This window comes from Uranotaenia lowii, chromosome 2 (genome assembly GCF_029784155.1).
Source record: "Uranotaenia lowii strain MFRU-FL chromosome 2, ASM2978415v1, whole genome shotgun sequence".
Classification (NCBI taxonomy): domain Eukaryota; kingdom Metazoa; phylum Arthropoda; class Insecta; order Diptera; family Culicidae; genus Uranotaenia; species Uranotaenia lowii.
The window spans coordinates 80,158,867-80,175,258 of record NC_073692.1 but is presented as its reverse complement, the minus strand read 5'-3'; the positions used below and the strand labels follow the sequence as shown (position 1 = coordinate 80,175,258).

Here is a 16,392-nt window from a genome sequence, read left to right as displayed (position 1 = left end):
TTGTAACAATATCCAGACATTTCATACCACATATATTCCATACGATTGCAAACTTATATATGTATGTGAATCTCTAAACATTTCAACAAATATTTCATAAGAAGTCTTAACTGAACGAGCAATTAATTACTTCTCATTACGCCCAACACAGACCTCATGTTAACAAAATCGAAGCTGGTTCAGCCATTTCCAAATGCTCTTAACAATTTCACTGCTGCTGGTGGGAAGCAAATTTTTAAACGTGAGGCCAAAAAACGCATAAAACTAGGATCCCGTTTTGCTATAAAGGAGGTACCTACCTAGCTAAATCTATAAATTCAGAGAGCAACCGGAAAGTAAAGCTGCCCGGTGCTGTTGAAATCAATAAGTCAACCGAAACAAGAACGGTTATCTAGAGAAATAAATCAGGAAATAACCGGAGGACCAAATGTGATTGCAATCATGCGATATTAAAGCATTTTTTCCTCTGCTGGTCGGTGAAAATAGGGTAACTTTTTTCTAAACCTGTTTCAATTCGATTCTCGAAATATGAAAAAGTCAATTCTATTTCTTCAAAATCAGATGAAGGTTCTAACATTAATTCTAACCAAAGGAACAAAGCAATGAATGAATTACACAAATTCACCAGATCAAAATATCACAAAGATTGATTGAAAATGTAAATACCAGTACCTGGTATGATGCATTGATTTTTTTTTTTTAGCAAAATTACATTTGAGAACCCTATCCGTATCGATGACAGGTTTGTCTAAATTTCTATGCATTCATAGCAAGAATGGATGGTTCTGGAATTACGGTCTTCATTTTATGAATAAAAACTTGAATAGTTTTGTGAGCTTTGAATGACGTCAAACAAATCTATCGACCTAAATTTAAAAATAGATTTTCCCAAAAGGTTAGCTTCGGATTGAATAACAGCTAACAACGGCTTTGAATTTTATTTCAATTATTACACAACTGTCTTGTCATGTCTTGTCATGTCTTGTCATGTCTTGTCATGTCTTGTCATGTCTTGTCATGTCTTGTCATGTCTTGTCATGTCTTGTCATGTCTTGTCATGTCTTGTCATGTCTTGTCATGTCTTGTCATGTCTTGTCATGTCTTGTCATGTCTTGTCATGTCTTGTCATGTCTTGTCATGTCTTGTCATGTCTTGTCATGTCTTGTCATGTCTTGTCATGTCTTGTCATGTCTTGTCATGTCTTGTCATGTCTTGTCATGTCTTGTCATGTCTTGTCATGTCTTGTCATGTCTTGTCATGTCTTGTCATGTCTTGTCATGTCTTGTCATGTCTTGTCATGTCTTGTCATGTCTTGTCATGTCTTGTCATGTCTTGTCATGTCTTGTCATGTCTTGTCATGTCTTGTCATGTCTTGTCATGTCTTGTCATGTCTTGTCATGTCTTGTCATGTCTTGTCATGTCTTGTCATGTCTTGTCATGTCTTGTCATGTCTTGTCATGTCTTGTCATGTCTTGTCATGTCTTGTCATTTGAAATTTTAATTGGATTTTATTGATGATCAGCCTAGAATCGACATGATTGAAAGTATAATTGAGGAATCTATTTCTTTGTCAATCAAAGTTTCATCCTTGTTTGTATAAAAGAACGATTTACAAACTGTGCTGACAACCAAAACGTTCGAGTTGTTCTTTCGATACTTTGACATACAGCATTACAATTTTTCAAAATGAAATGGATACAAAACAGTTTAACTTTCTTCTTACTCATTGTTGCGAGTGACATAGTTGCTAGTGCATTGAATATTAGATTTATAGATGATTTTATAAAATTCAAACGAGCAAAAAGTGTTGTTTTCTTCACATGCAATTTCGAAGACCGTAAGTTGGAAGAAACCGACTTAGAGTGATTAAAGTATGGATCAATTGAAAAACTATCATTTCAGCTAACACTTTATCTTCAATGTGCCATGAAATGAATATAAGTTTTCTTTTCCAAGACATAAGTCTATATCAAGCTGAGCGTGTCAAAAAGCTCTCTGTGTCTAGCGTGCTATCTCTAAAGGTTCTCTCGAAAACCTTATGCGTGATTGATTTAGACTGCGCGTTAGCTAACAAAACTCTTCAAAAGGTGAGTATGGTATTTAAAAAAAAATAGTTTTGAATAGTTCCCTCAAAGCCAAAAAGGGTGTAACTGAAAAAAAAAATCAATTTGAATTTTCCTTGAGAGAACTCTATCTCAAATCCAAAGCTCAAGACGGTAACACAAGGCAGTAAAATTCAGAATTTTCCGGGATTTTGATTTGTTTCGGGGTGCTGATTCAAAAATTGATTTAGTTTTTTTTATCAGCTCTTGTATTCGAGGTAACTTTTGAAAATGGCTAAACATCACTGAATAAATTAATGCATTTTTTTTTGGCAAAACATAACAGAAATTCTGATAATAAAAGTTTGACTCAATAATCAACTTTCTCGAAGATCGCAAGTAATTTTGACTTCTGAGAAAAAAGCTCATGGAATTAATATATTTTTTTTATTTTCAACAAATCTGCAATTAAACAAATTTTGACGAAACTTTAAAGGAGATTTAATCTAAATTGAATATTTGATATTTAAAAAAACTCTAAGTCAAATCGTCTTGCAGTCTTCAAAGTTGATTGATTGGTTTATTTATAGAGGCTTGAAATATTAAGATCATTCGTCTCTTCTTGTAGAAAGTTGTTATATGAGTTAAAATCTTTATTTCAAATACTGAAAGTCTTTCATAAAAGATATAAGAAATAGATGTAATCTTATCTATTCAAATTTCCCTGAGCTGCAGAAATTATTTTTTAAGCGTTGTATTTCTGAAATAAAACATCTAGTTTTATTCTGTTTACTGAATCGAATGAAGGATGATAGAAAAATTTAAAAATAAATTTTTGTTTTCATGCTGGTTTATTTGTATATCTGTAGGGAAGAATGATGATACTTGATCACTGGGGATACTTGATTCCTTCACTTTATCTCGAAATAGGAATGTCTGACAAATATCAAATGTTCTAGAAAAATGTGCCTCATAGAACAAAACTACAATGCTGTTATCACAAATCGATTCCTTGAACTTTGTTAGGTAAATTTTACAAAATGTGATTGGAAGATCTTTTGTTGTCACTTTAAACTGAAGTGAAGAAAAAAATAATTAAAAATATTTATTCCCTTCAAGGTTGCCAAAATAACAGAAAAATCTGTTATTTCACAGAATTATGAACAAATTTTCATCACAGAATCTGTGTCACAGAACACAGATTTTAAAAATTTTACAGAATTTTAGAATTTAGAATGGATTTCAAAAATTATAATTTTTTCGACCAACACACAATTTAGATTTTAAACTTTGAAGTTAAAGAAGTATGATAAGATCGGTAATTTTAATTGATTTTACCCTACTTAAATGTAAAAACACCCAAATTATAGTGAATTTTCAATTAAATGTAAGGAAATAGCATCACAGAAAACCATCACAGAATTTATGGTAAAATCACTGAAAGTCAGATTTTTTTTTTATCAAAAACACAGAACTTCATAATGCCATATTTTCAAAGCAATAGTAGACTCTCAATTTTTTAAGAAAAAGATTTTAGTATCTGTTCAATAACTTATTTTTATCGAGAAATTATCTGTTAAAAAGGACTAAAAGTACTGTATTTATCAAAAAACTAGAAAATTACGCCATAAAGTATGCGATGACTTTAGGGTAGTAGACAAACTTTTAGAACTCTCTTTTTTTGTCCGATACTTACAAAATGTGAAATGAGAACTAATATTCTCTGTGCTAATATGGCAAAACATAGCCTATAGACCTTTTATCTTCGGATTTTGCTAGATTTTTGCCTAGGGTCAGAGTACCCTGAATTAAGGATCATGTCTACTTTATTGAAGGATCAAGTCTCCTGTGATTTTCCAAATTTTCAAAAATCAGTCAATATGAAGGAACGTAATATCTGGTTAAAAAACGATCATTTTGAAAAAGCAAAAAAAAAATGGGGAGGGTGGCGTGGGGAGGGGTGACAGGGTTTCCACTTTCAAATGAATGCAATATTCAATGAACAAAATCATATGTATTTCGATAAATATGAAATAAGAGAAGCATAATGATATCTTTTAACAAACTTTTTTAAAAATTATAGAACAACCATAAAATCTTTATTATTTAAAAAATGTTAATAAAAAGAAAATTTTCATAATTTGTTTATCTGCTAGTCTGAAATTGTCACTTTCAAAGATCTTTAAAGAATTTCTTGTTTTAAATGTTATTTACAAATGAAAATTATACACACGTTGATCAGGCATGTTAAAATCCTGAGTCTTCATACTCGCACATAGCCTTATTTGCAGATCGATTCTATTTCGTTAAACTCAAACTGCAATGATGCTATCGGTAGGTTCAACTCGGAAAGCATCAGTAATAGAGCTTCGGATAAACTCGGTCGAGTTTACTGCAATCAAAGGAAACATCAGCAAAACGAACGCACAGTTCTGCGGATCCAAAATTCAAACTCGTGTTCCTTCGGCAGCCGAACACATCAAGCGGACAACGCAGCGGGGCGTGGCTAAAAGTGGTAGGGCCAAGGGAACGGGAAACGAGCTAGAAGGTGGTGCGAGGTACTGTTCGCTCGGTTGTCGGGCCACGATCGTTCGTGCGCATTTTGTGTTCGGTAAGCTTCGTTCTGTTGTTCCGTTGTATGATTTTATTCCTGCGATGCTTCGAAATTATCAATGCAGAACTGTTCTCTTCGTTTTGTGTGCATTGACGTAATGATTGGAACGAAGATAAAATCAATCTGCACATAACGCGTTAAACTCGAAAGAAATCAGCAGAACGATTTTTTCTGAAGCGAGTTTACGCATGTCTGACGTTGATGAGCTTCTGAATATTTTTTAGTGCTAGACCAAACAAAAAGTATAGTTTTGAGATTTAGTTATTATTGCTATTAACTACAAATTTATTAACGGTTATAAAATTTTCCATTGGAGTAATTTACTGAATAGCGATTTGGAAATTTCGTAATAATATTTTAAATTTGGAAACACAATACCCGTTCAAAATTCTGGTTTTAATTTTTGAAATTCTCAATATAAAAAATCAACACTCTAAATATAAATTTTGTTGAAAATAAGATTATCAAAATGAGATACTGAAGTATGAAGCTTCTTGAACTTAATTTAAATTGATTTGCTCTTGAATTTAAGGTAATAATACAAAATTTTAATTTTGATTGTACTGAAACAAATGAAATAGCGACACATAAATTATAAAGAAAATGAAAAATCGTTTTTTTTTGTCGTCGACCTATTGATTGATCCAAACTCTTAAAATAATATTGATTTGAAATCCAGCAGTATAAGTCAAAAGTCAGAAAAAGCTCTTTCGAATGTTAGCTTGATGGATTTTTTGCTGCCGAAAAAATAATCGACTGATAACGGGAAAGTTTTAATCCACAAGGAAAAAAATAAAATATTGGCAAACTGATTTTGGAAAAAAATAGCGTCCTTAACTCGATTTTTTTTTCAGATTTGTTGTCAGAAAACTAATTAGTTTAGAGTTCCATCGATGATGAAGCAACTGACCTACATGAACAAAAAATAATTATTTTGAATCTAGGTATATGTATATAATTTTTTATTCATTCATCGATGCAGATTTTAGGGAAGAATGCCACTAAAAGATTAATTCCCAAAAAAACGAAACAGATTTTGTTCCTAAAAACAACGATTTGAAAAAGATATATTTAATTTTTTTAGTTTTATAATTTTGTCGTCCAGAAGTCACGGTAAATTACTCACAGTCCACAGAAAAATTGATCATAAAGTTAGAATCTTTTTTTATCGAAATCTTTTTGATACTGTACACTTTTGCAAGAAAAAGCATAAATTTTTTCTATGAATTTTCAACTTGTATTTTCAAAAGTTATACCGAAAAACAGAGCAAATAGAAAAAATACAAATTTGCATTCAGTACCCTTAAATAAGTCAAAGTCAGTTTTAAAATTCTTTGCTACTCGGAAAATGTGAATTTTGTTTCCATGTGTTATAATTGTGAATACATATTTTTAGTTTTGAAGATGAATTTTAATCTCTTTCTCAAAACACCAATTCCTTCATATTAAAACAGCTTTTATAAATAGTTTTTATTCCATTTTGGCTCTAAAAACTCATAGGAAACGCAAAAATTACAAACACCGCCAACAATTTCTTCTTTTGATTTATTGTTGCTCTGGAATCTGTTGTGTTTAATTAACGCATTAACTTGAATTTAGAAATCTTTAACAGTTTTGAAATCTTAAACTTTAACTATTAAATTTTAAAATTTTCGTATTCAATTTCTTTTTGGTAGTATATACTTGAATTTTTTTAGGTCATTCATCATATGAATGCTTGATGTGATGGATTTCAAACCAAATGGAATTAAATTGGATCTTTTTTTGGAATTTCTTAATATAGGTAATTTAAAGTTTCATAATTCATATTTGAATGATGTAAAATCGAGCGGAAGATGAATTCAGAAATTTTTTATTCAGAAACTCAATTGTTATTTTGCAATCTAATTATGAATTCCTTGTAAACGCAAGTGAGAATAGTACTGCATTGGATTTTGGAATGAGTTAGACATCACTTTGTAAAGATTTAAAATTGTCAATAAACCAACTGTAAACAAAAGAAATTTATAATTGAATTTCAGATTTGTCTTAGTTTTTTATCTTGAAGTAGAGTTTTATTATAATATTTTGTCCCGACTCCTTCGGTTTTTAAGATATTTTTAACTACAAAGAAAAATCAAAGTGAGGAACTTTCCGTTGCTAAATCTTCCTTAAAAATGGATTTCATGAGGCCTTAACATGTTGTATATTACGATTGAATTTATTTTGTGAAATATTGGTGTCAAACAGAAAGATTAGAAGATACCAAAGACTGTCAATTGAAGTCACACGTTTCTTAGGTGTCTACTGGAAAACTGATCACTCCAATGGAGGATGTGACTACAATTTAAATTTCTTACTAATAAGTTCTGAAAATTAAAGGAAATTGTCAATCTTATGATTCCATACATATGTATATAGTTTGAGTATTTTTATTGTTTTTGATCTAGCTGACAGAATAATAAAGAATGTGCATGGTAAAGGCAATCAATGTATGACTTCAGAAGAAAAAATATTCGAGTATTTCAGTGTTATAACAATATTCACCCCCTTTTTGACTTTTTCAAATTTGTCATTTCGTTAAAATTCAAAACATAATGAAGAATTAAGAAGTTCAGATTTTGAAACAAATACAAAATTTATCACAATTTGCTCATGTAAATTTAGGCATATGAGGGATATTACTGACAATTGAAAAAAATGTCCCTACATTTCATTACCTTACTAAAATATTAAACAGATAAAAGGTTATCAAATTCTAAGTCAACGCTCTAAATAATTCAACTGAAGTTGATTGGTATAATTCGGTCCAGAGAATTGCAAATAACAGCTGCTTGAGTTTGGTAGACCGACTTTTCTTTAGTTTTGAACCTTAATGTATAAACAAACTTTTTCGTTGATTAAACACCCCCACGGAGTGGAAATTTTTTTAAATCCAAAAGCACATTTACTAGGGAAAGTTCAAAATTTTTAAAGAAATTCGAGCTTTAACGGGTATTTTGTAACGGTTTTTTGCCGCTTAGGGGGGGGGGGGGGGGGTTTGATCGGGGTGATCAACAGAGACGAAAAGTTGCTTTGCAGCTCCGTGAAATTACCCAGCTAACATGAAATCGTAATGGAAATGATAATCCAAATCGACTATTAAGACATTTTCAATAACCATCGTAAACACGTTGGTATTGAGTGATTTTTTATCATTCATTTACGACATGCTTTACCCAAAAGCAGTTGAATCGGATAGCAGTTTAGTCAATTCGTAAATATGTCACCAAAAAGTTGACAATATGCTTATTTGACATTAACGATTTGAGCTATCCAAAAGTGAACCGATTTACGATAAATAGGCAGTCCTTCTATGACACTTTATCCGGTCTCTCCCTTTCGTTCTTTGGGTCGGTTCGTAAAAAAAATTTCACCTATAGAGCTATGACGATTTGATGAGTTGGCATCGTGATAAGATATCGGACAGCGAACTCGGTCGACTGGAGTTCAAATCTCGGTCGAGAAAGTTTTATTTTCATTTTACTCAAATCACTTAAAATCGGTTATTTAGCTTTTTGTGGGAAATCAAACCGTTTTGGAATCTAGTCATTGTAGAATTGTAGATATATCGCCTCCACTTTTGTAGCTGTATGCTATTTTGGTAAGTTTAATACAATTTTTTTATATTTAAAAGCGAACACGAAATTATTGCGACACAAAAAATGTCATGCCAATTTTTTTAAAATGTTTAGAATCAAACAAAAATTTAATAATAGTATTATACATATATTTACTTCAAAAATCAAAAGAAAAGTTGATCGATGGAGCCTTGAGTGCAAAATTGATCGCATTTTCGCTTTAGTCCCTCCATCAAAGTCTTTACAGTGTCATTCGGTAGCAGATTCTCAGTTTTTTCCCATTTTCTTAACATGTCTTTCTCGACTTTGTCTGTCTTCTTGCTCTTCCGAAGTTCGCTCTTCAATATTGCCCAGTATTGCTCCACCGGACGCAGCTGCGAACAGCTTGGCGGGTTCATGTCTTTTGGAACAAATGGACAGAATTGGCCTCATACCATTCCAGGACAGTTTTAGAATAGTGGCATGATGCGAAATCCGGCCAAAAAAGCGGAGCTTCGTCGTACTGTTGCAAGAACGGCAAAAGGCACTCAGATTTGTAGATCTCGCCATTTACTGTGCCCTTTGTCACGAAAGGATCACTTCTCAGTCCACAAGAGCAGATGGCCTGCCAAACGAGTTATTTGGAGGCGAACATCGACATTTTGTTCTTCCTAAATTTGTCGTCCACATCGAACTTGCTCTTGCCGGTGAAAAACTCCAACCCCGGAATTTGCTTGAAATCGGCTTTTATATACGTTTCGTCATCCATCACACAGCAGCCATATTTAGTCAGCATCGTCTCCTAGAGCTTCCATGCCCGAGTTTTAGCCGTCGACTGTTGCCGCTTATCACGGTTTGGGAAGTTATGTACCTTGTATGTATGTAGTCCAGCTCTCTTCTTTGCATTCTGGCCGTAGCTCTGCGACATGCCGATCTTTTTAGGCAAATCACGGCTTGATTTGGTTGGGATTTGCTTTAATCATCCGCTACACCTTTTGCTTCGTCTTTTTGTTCCCCGGTCCCTGTTTTCTTCGAGCTCCTTAGTCGTGGTCCAAAGTCATCCGCTTCTGGAACCACTTCAACACTCTGAAGACGGTTGAATGCTGAATGTTCAACATTTTTCCAAACTGCCGTTGCGACAGGTCAGGAAATTCCAGGTGTTTGGAAAGAAATTGTTCTTTCGACTCGCGTTGGTTCACCTCCATTTTCTTTGAATCGAGTTTGACACGAGTTTGGCAGCATGTAAACAATACACATAAATGAGAAAGTGTGCTAAACTTGGTTGATATTTACCCAATGGTACGTCAACTGTGTGTATACGAGATATCTCGTTTTTTTCACTTGCCGCTAGTGTGCTACTCTAAGTGGCATAACTCAAATATTCTGAATTTAATAATTGAACATTATTCTTCAAAATAAATCACGAAAATTTCAGTAACTCAAAGTTACCTAATTTTTAGGATTTGGTCCAGTGGTTTCTGAGATAAAGGATGCCAAATTTTGGTGTTTTCCGGCTTATATTTGTTCGCAGTCCTTAATGTGATAATATGTCCTCACCGCCCTTCTGAGCCCTTCCAACACCCCCCAAATTTAAGTCATTGCATATAAGATTCTCAGTGCAGCATTCAAAAAGACAATTGGCGTGAAAGTTGTACGGAAGAGGACTCAGACGAATTGGAGCTGGTCATGTGAAGGTTTGATTTGGAAGATTGGGAATGAATAAGCTCGAGATGATGAAATTTCAGAAAAAAAAATATGAGGGCAAACTGAATGTAAATGACACTCACATTTAGTTTTATAAAAGATTTTTAAATCTTTCCACAGATCATCTTGTTTATCTTGTATGTGGATAATTATCCTATACGTTGATGGATTTGTCCTGTCTCCTGTCCAAACTAGAGATGTATTTGTAATTTCGTAACAATCGTTTATTTGTAATTCTTTTGTTTATATTTCATCTACATTTTAAAATTAATTTTTTTTTCATAAAGTTTTCAGATTATCGATTTTTTAACACGACATACAGCTGGTTATTGTTGAGCGATTCTCATCCCTCTGATTTGGATTCAATTTTATGGAGTTTGAAACACATCCAAATGAACTCGGATGTCACTTATCTGCGCGCGGTCGATCAGGACAATCGAACTCACTACGAACTGATGGATGTGTACTCAAAGGGACGCCACATTTGCAAAGATATTTTCCAAACCGGCTACGGTTATTGGAGTGAAGACGAAGGATTGCTACTGGTATCGAACTACAATAGCTATTACGAGCGGAAGAATTTCGAAGGAATGAAGCTGAGAGGAACTACTGTTGTAAGCATTAGCTTTATAACTTTGATTAAAATAATACAGATAATTACAGCAATTTCTTAAAATTTAAGATTGATCGGGATAATGTTACCTCGGATGACGTCGATAGGATTCTTTCAGAACCTGGCAACGTTCCAGGAATTGTAGTTTTTGTAAAATATCACTACTCTTTGATGTGCATTTTAAGGGACTTTCATAATTTCAAGTATAAAACCAATGATCTAGATTTTCGGATAGACATTTAATCGATAAACAAATATTTACCTTTAGAATCAACTATCGCGTGGCTAGAGGCTGGGCAGGACGACTTCGTTCCGGGTATCGATTAGGGCTGCTGGGAATTTTGTCTCGTAACGAAGCTGATGTTGCTGCCACCGGTATTTTCCAGCGGATTAATCGTCACGCTGAGTTTGATATCATTCATCAGAGCTGGGAGTTTACGTAAGTACAATTTGACATGTTCTTCGATAATCTTTGGGCAATAACTTATTCCTTGAAATTTTTTTACTGTTTCAGTTCCGGGTTCATCTATCGGATCACTCCGCAACTAAGCTCAGCTGTTGGTGGTGGAAATTTCTTCACTCCATTCGACGACAACGTTTGGATTGCCTCACTTGTAACGATGGCACTGATCCTTTTTTCAATCACATTGGTCACCTTTTTTGTCAGCAAATATCTTTGCTCCGAACGGAATTCTTCGATTATGAGTCATTTCTTGGAAATCGTTGCTACGACAGCTCAGCAAGGTTTATCGGAAGACGTGTCTCCCAGCATCTGTATCCGAATTATTTTAGTATCCTTGTTGCTGTTCAATTTGGTCCTGTACAATTACTACACTTCGTCGGTTGTAGGTGGATTGCTCAGTTCTCCAGGCAAGGGCCCCGAAACTATTCAAGAAATTATCGATAGTCCATTGGTTGTCTCTTTCCGGGACATCGGATATCACAAAATACTTTTCAGAGTGAGTATATGGACAAGATCAGTTATATATTTTGAAACTCGTTTTCCATTTTAAAGGAAACAACCGACCCCCTTATTCGGGAGCTATACCAGAAAAAGGTTAAAATATTTTCCATTTTTTTCTCATAAGTTAAGAATTATCATAATTTTTCTCAAGTAGGTCCAACCGTCTCGTGAAGGACAAGATCTGGTCGATGTGTACACCGATGTTGAAACAGTTGTACCTTACCTAAAACGTGGAGGCTTTACCTTTCATTGTGAAATGACCGAGGCTTTCCAGGAAATTGCGAACCAATTTGATGCAAATGAAGTGTGCGAACTGCGAACGGTAAGCATCAGAAGCATTTTATTGTCAATTAATTGGACTTGTGATTTCGTAGGCTAACGGACTTCTACATGATTTGAAACTAACAAGTTTTGTTTTACCAAAAAGGAGTATGTATACCGAAATGTTTAAAATAACGTAAGCTAATGTATAAACATCTCAGTTATGAGGGTTACAATATTTCACGATACTATCACTTACAGAATGATGCGAGCTCAAGAAATTGGACTAGTGAAGCGTAACCTTAAAATTCATCGTATCGAGAAGCCGATTTGTCAATCTGGGAGTCGGGTTAATCCGGTGGAGATATCGGGAGTAACAATGGCATTTGAATTATTGGGGGGTAAGTTTATTTCTAAGAACTTACGTTCCAACACTTAGATACTAGACTGAGTCAATTTGGGGTCATTTTTGATTTTTTTTTAAACCAAAACTATAAGCAGGCTCGGTTCAATAGAAAAACTCATTAGACCCCAGAGCTTTTAAAACCCTAGGGTTTGAAAAATAGAAAAATGATCCCAAATCGACTAAGTCTGATACATACATACATAACAGTCACATACAAAGATGAACTAGGGGGTTTTTGCAAAGTAGGGAAGTTCTTAAATAATTTATAACGGAAGTATGAAGAAGAAAAAGTATTTAAAATAGAAAACTTGAAATACTGAAGTTAATCGCGCTATTCAAGAGCTACGATTCTTCGAAAATCAAAATTTATAAAGGCTTCTAACAGCAAGATCAAAAATCGCAAAAATAAAAAATGAAGTGCAAAGAGCTAAGTTTACAAAACCGCCAAAAAAATAAGACAAATAAGACAAAAATGACAAAAATGACAAAAATGACAAAAATGACAAAAATGACAAAAATGACAAAAATGACAAAAATGACAAAAATGACAAAAATGACAAAAATGACAAAAATGACAAAAATGACAAAAATGACAAAAATGACAAAAATGACAAAAATGACAAAAATGACAAAAATGACAAAAATGACAAAAATGACAAAAATGACAAAAACGACAAAAATGACAAAAATGACAAAAATGACAAAAATGACAAAAATGACAAAAATGACAAAAATGACAAAAATGACAAAAATGACAAAAATGACAAAAATGACAAAAATGACAAAAATGACAAAAATGACAAAAATGACAAAAATGACAAAAATGACAAAAATGACAAAAATGACAAAAATGACAAAAATGACAAAAATGACAAAAATGACAAAAATGACAAAAATGACAAAAATGACAAAAATGACAAAAATGACAAAAATGACAAAAATGACAAAAATGACAAAAATGACAAAAATGACAAAAATGACAAAAATGACAAAAATGACAAAAATGACAAAAATGACAAAAATGACAAAAATGACAAAAATGACAAAAATGACAAAAATGACAAAAATGACAAAAATGACAAAAATGACAAAAATGACAAAAATGACAAAAATGACAAAAATGACAAAAATGACAAAAATGACAAAAATGACAAAAATGACAAAAATGACAAAAATGACAAAAATGACAAAAATGACAAAAATGACAAAAATGACAAAAATGACAAAAATGACAAAAATGACAAAAATGACAAAAATGACAAAAATGACAAAAATGACAAAAATGACAAAAATGACAAAAATGACAAAAATGACAAAAATGACAAAAATGACAAAAATGACAAAAATGACAAAAATGACAAAAATGACAAAAATGACAAAAATGACAAAAATGACAAAAATGACAAAAATGACAAAAATGACAAAAATGACAAAAATGACAAAAATGACAAAAATGACAAAAATGACAAAAATGACAAAAATGACAAAAATGACAAAAATGACAAAAATGACAAAAATGACAAAAATGACAAAAATGACAAAAATGACAAAAATGACAAAAATGACAAAAATGACAAAAATGACAAAAATGACAAAAATGACAAAAATGACAAAAATGACAAAAATGACAAAAATGACAAAAATGACAAAAATGACAAAAATGACAAAAATGACAAAAATGACAAAAATGACAAAAATGACAAAAATGACAAAAATGACAAAAATGACAAAAATGACAAAAATGACAAAAATGACAAAAATGACAAAAATGACAAAAATGACAAAAATGACAAAAATGACAAAAATGACAAAAATGACAAAAATGACAAAAATGACAAAAATGACAAAAATGACAAAAATGACAAAAATGACAAAAATGACAAAAATGACAAAAATGACAAAAATGACAAAAATGACAAAAATGACAAAAATGACAAAAATGACAAAAATGACAAAAATGACAAAAATGACAAAAATGACAAAAATGACAAAAATGACAAAAATGACAAAAATGACAAAAATGACAAAAATGACAAAAATGACAAAAATGACAAAAATGACAAAAATGACAAAAATGACAAAAATGACAAAAATGACAAAAATGACATAAATGACAAAAATGACAAAAATGACAAAAATGACAAAAATGACAAATTAATAATAAATAATTTTCTTTCATCTGAACTTTTCAACTGAGATAAATCATTTTTATTGTCTCGTTTCACAATAGTTTTTTTCGAAAATTGATTTAAAAATAATTTTATATATTTTATTCATTAATATTTTACAGGTGGATTCGTTCTAGCCGTGTTTTTGATGTTAGTTGAGATACTTTACTGGAAATCAATATTGAAGAAATCACTGCTAGTGTTTTCGACGTAAAGAAGTAGAATGGTACCATTTGTAGAATAAACTAAATAAGTATAACTCAAATTTAAATTACTTTCCTTTGATACAATCAAACTCTTAGGTGACAATATTTGCAACATTATCCAGTTTAGGAAGAAAGCCAAAACAACTGTATTCCCAATCCCACCAAAACACACCATCGATGAAACGAATGTTCTATGAACTTACAAAAATTTCCCCAGGTTGATTCCCATTAGGTGACCACCTTCGGTTTTACGACTCAGATAAATGGTTTATATCGTTGCTCTTCTCATTACACCGACAAGTAATGATCTGGTCAATGATCAAAACAACTGTACACAGAGAAAGTAGGTAGGTACTTACACCTACCTTTACCTTTGAGAAGCCAACAATTAGTGCGAGCAGCTCATCTCATCCTTTCAAGGTGTTCAATATGATTGGGATGTCGCTGGGCCGCCACTGCAAACTGCTTGCTCGATCAATAAAATTTGATCTCTGTGCTTTGAGCAAAGGATGCACAAACGTTTTTCCTACCTTAAGCTGGGTTTAATTTAGCGGCATCTGTCGCTTAAAGTGGCAACTATGGGGGTTGTGTTAAACTGTCCCTCAGGTGAAATGGTTAACCGAGGTTAAATCCAATGATTAAGAGAAAAACATTCATTATTACGATCACGGCAAAAAAAAGATATCAACAACCATATGTCTACCTGGATATTTAAAATGAGATGGAGTGATGCATTTTGTGAAACATCAATTACAAGTTTGAGTAGGCTCATCTTTAAACGCTTCAGAATCTTATTGACAGCAGACTTTAAAAGTAATACACTAAAAATAAAAAAAAAACTCGAAACGTTCTTCTTGGATCATCCTCTTTGAACAATTTCTGGTATAATATAAATATTGTAAAAATTTAATTTGTGATATCTTTACCATATCATGTAACAGAATACAACAAGTAATCGTATAGGGTAGGTTCAGAACACGGAGGTTGACGGCCGGCCTCATGGACCGTTATCCTTCGGCAAGTCTCCACTGGAGTGGAGTCCCATGACGAAAACTACTTGGCAGACAGTCTTCAATGTGCACATTTCATAGTCATTGACTCGCGGACAGGCTAGTCGTATGAATGGAAGTATGTTTCTCAAAGGTGTTATTATTTCGAGCGTCCCCCTAGCAGTTTACGATCCCGAAATCGAAAAATACTGTCTGGCACGTAAAAAAGCAAATTGTACATAAAGCCTTAATATACGATGAGAGCAAAACAAAAATTGTTTCGACGGGACGAAGGATAGGAAGAAATAAATGTCTTTCTGATCAAACAGCTGAACCTGTGCACAAAACGTCTTGTCTGACAGGTGAGTAAGACGCAACTCTTGAGTCTCTGGACTTAACCGTTGTTGAAAGTAATCGCCCAAGATTGCCAACATAATTTTTGTCAGCGATAATCGTCGTAGCTCTAAATACATGTTTTAGCTACTATACCGACGACTTGTTGTGAGTGGCAACAGGGTTGTGTCACGCACTCGAGAGGGTGATGTATGTTGTGTTCTTTTCCTTTCTTTTGGACTGATTAACAAACTTTCGCTTCCGAGAGTTCGTTGGAATCGGCTGAAATTAGCGGGCTACCGAAATTCGACTGTTTGAGGCGTGTCGTGTTGACATGATTTTGTTCTTCAAGCTTTCAGCGGGCTCATCAAATCTTTTGCGTGAGAAGTTCCTTAACGCAGATTCCAGAGAAAAGAAATTCATACCATTGTCCAAATCGTTATTTTTAAGCTTACACAAGCCCGTAGACGGGTATAAATAAGTACTAGAAACAAACATCAATTTCGAAATAATT

The 16,392-nt window shown here is 32.9% G+C and overlaps 1 protein-coding gene across 1 annotated transcript; it reads left to right on the top strand.

Moving 5' to 3' along the window:
* The first annotated feature begins 1,903 nt into the window (after positions 1-1,903).
* Positions 1,904-14,579, top strand: LOC129747984 (ionotropic receptor 75a). Its single transcript, XM_055742434.1, has 10 exons — positions 1,904-2,087; positions 10,226-10,552; positions 10,621-10,754; positions 10,820-10,990; positions 11,066-11,510; positions 11,567-11,608; positions 11,670-11,837; positions 11,890-11,972; positions 12,038-12,177; positions 14,473-14,579. The coding sequence occupies exons 1-10, from the start codon at positions 1,920-1,922 to the stop codon at positions 14,562-14,564; spliced, it is 1,770 nt and encodes a 589-aa protein (XP_055598409.1). The 5' UTR covers positions 1,904-1,919; the 3' UTR covers positions 14,565-14,579.
* The last annotated feature ends 1,813 nt before the right edge of the window (positions 14,580-16,392 follow it).